Below are 9,690 nucleotides of genomic sequence, written 5' to 3'. Positions count from 1 at the left end.
CACAAAGTCAGAAATTAAAGGCGGGGCTACCGGCGAGGCGTTTAAGGAGCAGTGTTTTCTGTGGGAGAGAGGCGCTTCTGTTGGCGCTGACTCGGACAACGTGTTTCAAACGCACAAGAAACTTTATAAAACACTGAGGGAAAGAAGAATAACATGTCTCCTTTAAAAGAATTCAGCTCCTTAAACGTGAAACACGAGGAACACACGGGAACATTTTTATCCCAGTTTTTAACTTTAACGACAGCTCAGTCTCAGTTACTGAAGCTACTGACTTCTGTCTTTCTCTAAGTGAAGTTTAGTATTTTACTGAGCACTAACGTCCACACAGCTGGAGGTCCAGATCCCCTCAGGAACGAGTTACAAATAATCATTTTTCTCAAATAAGAGGGATTTACTTTGTCAGCACGTGACGCTTTCAAATATTTTCTACTGGTGGCAAAACCCATCGACCTGAACGACGAACAAACGATGTGTCTGTGAACACGACATTAACACAGTATGGCATTCTTACACAGTTTCTGAACAGACAGGTAGCACACACACTGTGGCGTAAGACTGTTTAGGCATTAATGCATCAAATAAGGGCTTTGGCAGAAATTAACATAATCATAAATGAATTAAGACTGTTGAAGCACACACACACACACACACACACACACACACACACCGAGCTGTGACTGTCACAACAAACCATCAGGTACTTTAATCATCTCACACACCTGCAGATATTTAAGACATGTCGCTGGCTAATTGTCCTGCGCTGCAAAAAACGTCTTTTATTCCCAAGATGTGGAAAATTCCTCCTTCATCTTTACCTCTTTAGTGCAAAAAAGGGGAGATAAACGGGACAACATCATTAATATCACATCATTATCTTTATCTTAGATCCTGGATATCGTTTTTATTTATATTGTTGTATCACGATGTGGCATTAAAGGTGCAACATGTAAGAACTGGTCACTGTCTGAACAAACAGGAGGCAGCACATTAAAGTAACTAACTGTTGTTGTTGTTGCTAGCTCAGTTAGCCTAGCAGCCAGTGGTCCAGACTGGGAGGCCTGGTGGGCCGGGGCTAGCCGGTTAGCATGCTAACTTTAGTTAATATCTCTACAACACAACAGACAGACGTCATGAAGTCAAAACTGTTATTTTTTCACATTCTGTTGGCTAATTTTGCATCAACTTAAATTCTTACATATTGCACCTTTAAGGGCCATATAACAGTAAAATGATGATGTTTCTGACACGTTACTGATGATTATTTATCATGTCATTGTTCATTTTGTCAAAAAAATCCTGATATTTGATGTTACTTTCAGGTCTTAACATATATGAAGCCCTCAAAAACAGCTGGACTGTAAAACTCGATCCTGATTGAGAGGCAGACTGAGAGAGGTGCAGATGTTTTCACATCATGAGACTGAGCTGAAGGTTTTATAGACTCGACATCGTTTGCAGCGCAGCGTTTAAGACACACCGTTGGATAATTTCCCCACTAAAGTCGTCACTCACAACAGATAAGTGGGCAGCTAGCTAAAAAAGAAACACAATCTGATTGGCCGGCTAATCACAGTAAAAACAAAACAACACAGCAAACCAAAAGAAAACAACGAAAAACAAGGATTTATATTTTAAGACAAAAGTTTGAGAACTCTCACACGACAAAATCAAAATGGCAGCAGTCTTTAAGACATGTTCTCCCTCTTACAGAGGTCACTGTGGCGGGGTCCGACTCTAAAACACATCGTGGGGTGGAGTTGTTGGGTCAAATCCTGAAGAGTGACGCTGCTGTTGGCACGCGCTCATCAGATCGCTCTCTACCAGCCGCTGTTTCTCTCTGCAGCTTCTTTTGGCTGAAAGACTGAAATGTAGCACACCAGCTCGTAAACACTGCGATTACTTGAATGGCTAAAAGCTGCAGCATGATTCACAGGCGGGATGCATCTGAGTGCTTCAGTCAGAGTTGATTTGGCAAAAGTGTGTGTTCGTCTGGTTTGGCTCGTCTGTTCTCGGCTGGATTTGACCCCACATTTTATTAAAAATTCATCAGGTATTCTTCACATTACATTCCTTCATTAGTGACCAAACTTCATAAATAGAAAAAATTCCCTTCATGTGAGACGCAGTTAGAAGATGATTATCACACGTTAACTGTTGCATGAAAATAATTAAAAAAAACAAAAACAAATCAACAATCACTCGAGGGGAAAAAGATGGAATCTCTCCAAATAAATACACTTCCTGTGTCTGTGGAGAGTCGTGATGTAGGCGTGGCCGTTCTCCTATAAAAGCATCGAGGTGTACAAAGTCTAAACAACGATTTTCCTTGCAAACAGTCTTTTTTTTTGTATTTTTTTTTTCATTTTCGTCTGTTTTCTTGCAGTTATTTTTGTGTTAGAAAGCCTGAGTTGGGTTTGTTCCTTCAGATCTGGACGGCTGCTTCCATCCGCGACCGGAGTCTGACTCACACCGACATCCTTCGCCAGGATCGACGCGAGTGTGCTTGATCTTCACCTCTCACACACAATCACACACACACACACACAACGTCATGCACTCACACCTTTACATGGGTGGGACGATCATTCCCGGGATTGCTGAGGAGAAACAGAGGGAGAGAAAAAGACAAAAAAAAAAAGAGAAAGAAAACAACTTTTAAAACACAGCCAAATATTTTCATCGTCATAAAAAAATTCCCTCGTAAATACATCAACATGTTTTCCCATCTGTGCAGCTGTGTGACTGCAGCGACATTTAAAACATCAATAGAGGAATAAATCAGTAAATAAGAGCAGGGGATACATCATCTGAGCTGGCTCTGCTTCTCACACACACACACACACACACACACACACACACACACACACACACACACACACACACACACACACACACTTAATTCTGCGCAGGAACAGTTGGCGCATTTTACTGTATGTTCGTGTGTGCGCCTGACAGATTGCATCATGGTGTGCGTTGCATTTAAACCCGAGGGAAGGGCGTCAACATGGGAGAGGCCGAGCCCAGCCCAGAGCGACACACACACACACGCACACACACACACATAACATAAGACAGAACTGATTACATTTTACTTTTCATGGTGTGTGAAAACTTTAAAGACAAAACTCCAGAGTTTCAGTCGAGCCTCGATTCGGTCTATTTTTTATCTGTCTCACACACACACACACACACACACACACACACACACACACACACACACACACACACACACCACAGGGCAGGTATTCTGCCAGTATAAACTGTCAAAAGAGCCGAACAGCTGTCATTGTTGATCGCTCCCTCGCAAGCTGCCAGTGTGTGATCACCGAGTGTGTGTGACAGAGGAAAGTGTGTGTGTATAGCTGTAAGTGGGGTGTGTTTATTTCAGCTGTGCTTTGAGACTAAGCTTTGAGTTCCCACACCCCCGCACATGCTCTCTGAACACACACACACACACACACACACACACACACACACACACACACACACACACACACGAACAGCATGTGAAAAGCAAGCGCAGATCCACACACACAGCTAAACAAAGCCAGAGATGTTGAGAAATGAATTCTCCGTGCCAAGTGTCTTTTTCTTTGGTAAATATATAACTTCCCATCATTTTTTCCCAGCCAATCGGAGGACAGGGAGGAGTTACCAGGCAACAGGATGGTTAGCTCTGTGCCGTGGGACGAGATGTGGATGGAAAAAGTTTGATGGAGGACGGAGAGAAGATGATGAGACAGGAGACAGAGATCGTTCAGAGGTAGAAGATGTGAAACGTGGAAGATAATTACTTCAATAAAATGAGTTAGTTCACTGAAAGTTACAAATGCAATTAGTGAGGAGATCTGAAGGAAGAAGAAGAGGAGGAGGGACATACTTCAGGTGAAGGCCAGGCCTTGTAGAGAGCTGGCTGTTGAGTACTTGCTAGAGTCCACAAATGTTTGATCTGGTAGAAGGAGGCAGAGAGAAAATGAAAAAGTTGGAGGGTTAGAGGTCGAGAGAAACGGCAGGCGGGAGGAGAGAGAATACAAATTCCTGTTGATACAAAAGATGAAGCAGTACCAAAGCAGTCATGGATCAAACTCTCCTGGGCAGAACACGTGTTCGCTAAATTCAAAATGCTCAACGTGACTCTTATTTCAGCGGTCGGGTCGGAGGATCAGAACCTCGACGCTGGAATCCCTCAGATTGTAATCACAGAGGTATGCGACGAAAAACTGGCTTATTGAATTGTGTTTGCAATTATGTTTTGTGTTCCACCACATCACATCGTTTTGTGCACATCAGGAAAAATCTGATCATCACATCTGTGTCAGATTAAGACTCATCACTTACAGAACAGAACTGAACAGAACCGCAGGGGAGGGGAGGGGTGTGAGGCCAGTCCACATCTGAATGTTTGATTCAGAGTTGTGAAAACCTTCACACGTGTGGATGAGCAGATTCATGCCTCAAATATCACATCGGACATTTATGAAGGGAAGATTAAGAATAAAAAGTAAACAGATCACCAAAATAATCACAATTCATCCTGAGAGGTGCAAGAATGAAATCTCACGGTGATTCATTCAACAGCTGCCACGATTCAGCCTCTGGGGATCATGAACGTCTGTGCAATCCATGTAAAGGTTGTTGACGTATTTCAGTCTGGCTGTAACTAACCATTATTGTCATTATCAATGAAATGGCCAATTATAAGAGTTTAGTTTAAAAAATGTCCCCAGAGCCCAATGTGACATCTTCAAGATCGCTTCTTTTGTCCAACCATCACTCCCAAACCTCACGACTCTTCAGTTACTGTCATGAATGTCAAAGAAAATCATCCAATCTTCACATTTAAGAAGCTGAAACCAGTTTGCGACTCTATCGGTGGACTAGTTTATAAAAGCGACGCCTCTCCGGAGGGAAGTCGCCCCTCTGAGCGACTGGCTGCTGTCACGGTAAATTACCTTGGAGCCCGTTTCCGTTGGCGCTGGTACAGGAGGGCGGAGGGGAGGAGGAGGGCCTGACCACTGGAGCGAAGGCGGACTTCTGCTTAACGGCCGCCGACACCATGTTGGCCGGAGAGAAGGAGAAGACGCCAGAAGAGGAGGAGCAGTTGGAGGGCAGTGAGGTGGAGGAGGCCATAGTGGGACTGGAGGGGACGACTGGGGTGGTGGGAGGTCAATTATTTTGAAAGTGGGAGAGGAAAAAGGAGGATGAAGAAGAGAATGGGTGAGAAGAGGAGAGAGAAACAGGTTCTGGTTAATTCACTGAGCATCTGCACATATTAGTCCATGTGGTGTATTTATAAGCAGTATTTAAAATGTAAAGATTTGTTGAGTGTTTCGAGTCAAACATCTTCATGTGTTTCTTCACCCGTGAGATTAATATCTGCATGCAAAATCTCACAAAACCTTCCTTTCTCTCTCCCTCTTTCTCTCTCCCTCTTGCTTTCTGCTAAATAGAAAAGCCAATGCAATTAACCAGCAGAGAGGAAAGAGGTGTGGCTGTCAGATGAAAGGCCGCGAGGGAAGGGAAGGAGCTGGGGAGATGGAGGGAGGACGGAGCGGAGCTGCGAGCTGGTGATTGTTTTTGAAGACGCGGCGACAGAGAGCCCCATGGGGGAATCTCCACGCCGCAGATCTGAGGCTTCCACTTTGTGTCCACAGTCGTGTGTGCAGTCGTTCAGTACGTCTGCACGCATGTTTGCATGTTGAGCACCTGTAATTACACTGGAAGACGCTCAAACTGCATTCTGCAGCAGCTCCGTGGCAGTTTACTTCAGTTCATTTGAAGCGCTCGTGTGTTTTCTGACAGTGGAGGCAGATTTGTTTTTTTTTCCACAAAGCTGCTAAAACGACTCCATGATAAGTAACTTCAGCACAGTTTCCGTTCATGTTCTCCCAAAACAAAGTGGCTGACAGCGTGAGGAAGCATCACCTCAGATGCAGGGTGTGATTACTGACATGTGCACTCACTGGCGTAAGGCGAGTTGGCAGCGGAGCCGTTGAGGAACGTGGGCGAGCCTCCCAGGTTGGTCATGCCGGTGTTGTTAGCGTAGCCGTTCATGGTGCTGCTAACTGAGGTGTAGCTGGTCTGCTGAGGCGTGGTGCTGGGCACGTAACCGTGAGGTGACACGCTGCTGCTGCTGCGCACGAAACCTGCAGGAGAGGACGAGGAGCATGAGGTGATTGGACGCTGCTCTTCCCTTTTAATTGTTCATCTCATTTTGTAATAAAAAAGAGTTTTGTTGTATCAGATTCTGTCAATTTTCTTTGATGATATCTCAAATATTAGCACGTGATTCCTTTAATGCACTGATGATGATTTCCCTGCAAAATAAGTCTAATTCAGAGGTGGGGATGTTTATTTGATGGACAAACAAATGTCTCAGAAAAAACAGAGAAGAAAAATCCAATCAAAAGCGATCCAGGCCGTCTAAAAGAGAAACTATCAGCAGAAGTGGAAGGAAGCGCTTAAAAGCCTTCATTGTAGTGGCTAAATCATTAAAGAGGCAATAAAGCCTGACCCTGATTGGCCTGCGTGGGCTCGGAGACGTTGACGGACAGCTGCCCGGTGAAGGAGTTGACCCCCATCATGCCGCCATGGGTGGAGCCGGACAGCTGGGTGTGTCCTCGCGGAACGCTGTAGAGAGCTTCTGCAATGTCGGCCGCACGCTTCAGGATGATCTCCTGCAAAACAAAAGAGGGTGAACAGTCGACATCACAGCTGAAAAACACACTTTTAACAAGTTATTTTCGCGTGTGTGTGTGTGTGTTTGTTACCTGGTTGTTATGGGGTAAACCGTACAGGGCCTCCACCAGGTCGGCTGCTCGCTTCAGAATGACTTCCTGAGAGAAAAAGAAGAAGGTGGAGTTAACACCTGACATGAAGCCTTCCTGGACTTTCCTCTTCTAGGTGATCCACAGTCTGGAAAAAACCATCTGAATCATAATTCACATTTAATATCAAGGTTTTAGTTGCATGTGAAGACACGAAGGCAGATGAAGGTAGATGTGTGATCCCTCTCAGCCTCCTTCCTCCCCCAACACACCATCAGCTACCATCCACTCCAGCGTCTATTCATGATAAACAAATTGCTCTTCGCTCCTCTTAAAGGCAGTTATCGGCTGTCAAGTCGAGAGCTTTTATGCTTCTTCTCTCCTCGTGTGTCTCGATGACATCTTGAAGTGACAGGTATTTAAAATATACTCTAAAGTAAATCTAAAGTGCTCTGAAGGCTCGACGTTCACATCAGGACGAGATGATCCGATGTGCGCTGTAAAATATCATCACTGTCATTTTACAGTAAATTATTGGCTAATAACTGCAGTAAATTCACACTATTATACAGTAATATACAATAGATACTAATCTATTGTGTTTCTACTGTAACACACAATTTTACATTTAAAAAACAGCATTTTATTGTGAAATACATGTCGATTATTGTAGATACACATTTACTGTAAATGTATATTGATGTTACTGCAATGTGTTTTATATATAAGCATGTTAGCGTTATAGTCTGTTAGCCTATTGTTAGCACTTGTAAGCCTGTAAGCCTGTTTTTAGCATTTTTAGCTTGTTAGCATGTTGCTAACATGCCAGAAGCCTGACAAGTGAGACTTTACAGTAACATTGCTGGACTAAAGTCTCCAGCTGCGCCCTGGTTACAGTATTTCACTGAAATGCACCTTTTTTAAATTTTCTTTCTGATCAAATTCACGGCAGCTGACTACAGCGTTCCAGAAAATTACCCATCATGCAAAGCAAACGCATAATTATGGTAATTTACAGTCAGAATTCGTAGTGAAATCCAGGCGTTTGTTCACAGCTGGAGCAGATCTGGAGTGAATTTTGATTGATTGATTCTCTTTATATTGATCATTGAGATTCAGATCAAAACCATGTTTGTAAGCTCCGTCATTCTTATTCACTGGTGTTCTTGATTATTGCTGAATTCGATATTTACGCCTCCTCCTCCTCCTCCTCTTCATCTGCTCCCATTTTCACCTTCTTCCTCCACCACTCCCATTTTTTCCCCCGCTTTCCTCCACATTGGGAATTCTCTTTCTCCTTCTCCCCACCCACTAAACACTCAACAATTCTCTCTTTCTCCACAGTCTCTTTATTGTTTCTCCTCTTCATCCTTCCTCTCCCGCCCAGCCTCCCCCCGTCTCCCTCCGACTCTCTCAGCTCTCACCCCGGAGGTCTAAGGTGTCTTGTTTAACAGTTAATGTGTTGTCGTTTCCACAGCGTGAGGCCGCCCGGCGACACCGAGAAGATTACTCTGTGCTTCACAGTATTAACCTGCACCGTGAGACACACACACACACACGCACACACACACACACACACACACACACACACACACACACACACACACAAACACACACACACACACAGTTGGCTTGCATGTGCGCTCTCCTGTGAGTTTGTGCCCAGTGGAACATATTGCCTCTCCATCAGTGTGTGCTTGTGCTTGTGCTTGTGCTTGTGCATGTGCGTGTGTGTGTGTGTGTGTGTGTGTGTGCGTGTGTGTGTGTGTGTGTGTGAGGATATGAGAGGTCACAGAGCCAGTCAGCAGTTTTTAGTGTGTCTGTCCATGGTGCTAAATTCAATCTTTTACACATTATTATGGCCAGCCTGGCTCTCTGTTAACCTCTCATTATCAGACTGGTGAGCTGAGCACACACACAGACACACACAGACACACACACACACACACACACACACACACACACACACACACACACACAGACACACACACACACACACTAATAGAAACCTGATCCTGGGCGTTCGAGTGGTTCCAGTAAGGCAGTAGCAGATAAACGGGAAGGAAAGATGATCCTCTGGTAACATCATCATTATCGGCTCTGCAGGCCGCTGCATCACTCGGAGCCTCGGCTGCTCGGATCAATGCACTTTAAATACTTTGTTTGTTTACGTCTTTTCATATTTAGACACACATCGCCTAATTAATCTCTCCCAGGTCGCGTCTGTAAATAAGGAGGCACTGTTGGTCGGATTACCTCCTGCTCAGTGTGAATGAATAATGCCTCCAGCTGCGTTGTGCTGATATGAATGAGAATGAAAGAGTTGTTTTTAATCTTGTGGGCGAAATAAAAAAACGCTTCAAAACTGATTAAGAAGTCCAAAAATAATCCAGCTCTGACATCCTGAGGGTCTAAACTTTAGTCAATCAGCCTGCAACAACAATGAGAATACATCTGATCGCAGAACCAAAATTAAAGCTGCCGCACGAAGAAACTTTAATCAGAGGAGAAACATCTTCAGTGACGCCGAAACCAAACTACAGAAACTGTTTTTGTTTTCATGACTGAAAAAACTGAACAAACAAACTGACTTTAAAGGACGACACAGTTTATACTGTTTTACGGTGGTGGACCCTGCCACCTCTCTGGCATCAAACAATGCTCTAATATTTATAATAAAAACACAAATAACTCATTTGAGTAAGTGTAATTAGCCACCAAATAAATAAACACATACACTTAGTTTTTATGGATTAAACTGAAGAGTTTCGTTGCCACAAACTCAGTCGGAAAACGTCCCAACGTCTCGTTAAAAATACGCGTTCCTGTGGGTTAAGACAGGAAGTCTTCCTCCTGACAAGACAGCCGACTTATATACATGTAATCTGGATGTAAGAGGATGTTGAACGTATCCGTAGAATCA

General features: G+C 44.0%; 1 protein-coding gene across 2 annotated transcripts in view; it reads right to left on the bottom strand.

Moving 5' to 3' along the window:
• Positions 1-1,175: 1,175 nt before the first annotated feature.
• LOC119031729 (transcription factor COE1-A-like) overlaps positions 1,176-9,690 on the bottom strand; it is an 86,920-nt gene continuing 78,405 nt past the window's right edge. Inside the window, exons 12-17 of one of the 2 annotated variants that reach the window (XM_037120390.1) lie at positions 6,771-6,836; positions 6,515-6,677; positions 5,964-6,146; positions 4,953-5,150; positions 3,881-3,949; positions 1,176-2,597 (exon numbers count right to left, since the gene is read on the bottom strand). In XM_037120390.1, the coding sequence (XP_036976285.1) occupies positions 3,882-3,949; positions 4,953-5,150; positions 5,964-6,146; positions 6,515-6,677; positions 6,771-6,836 (678 nt within the window). In that variant the 3' untranslated portion in view covers positions 1,176-2,597; position 3,881. The remainder of the gene's footprint in view (positions 2,598-3,880; positions 3,950-4,952; positions 5,151-5,963; positions 6,147-6,514; positions 6,678-6,770; positions 6,837-9,690) is intronic. The other variant, XM_037120391.1, reaches the window with a different exon arrangement.

Source organism: Acanthopagrus latus, chromosome 13, assembly GCF_904848185.1.
Source record: "Acanthopagrus latus isolate v.2019 chromosome 13, fAcaLat1.1, whole genome shotgun sequence".
In the NCBI taxonomy this organism is placed as follows: domain Eukaryota; kingdom Metazoa; phylum Chordata; class Actinopteri; order Spariformes; family Sparidae; genus Acanthopagrus; species Acanthopagrus latus.
This window is presented reverse-complemented; position numbering and strand designations above follow the sequence as displayed.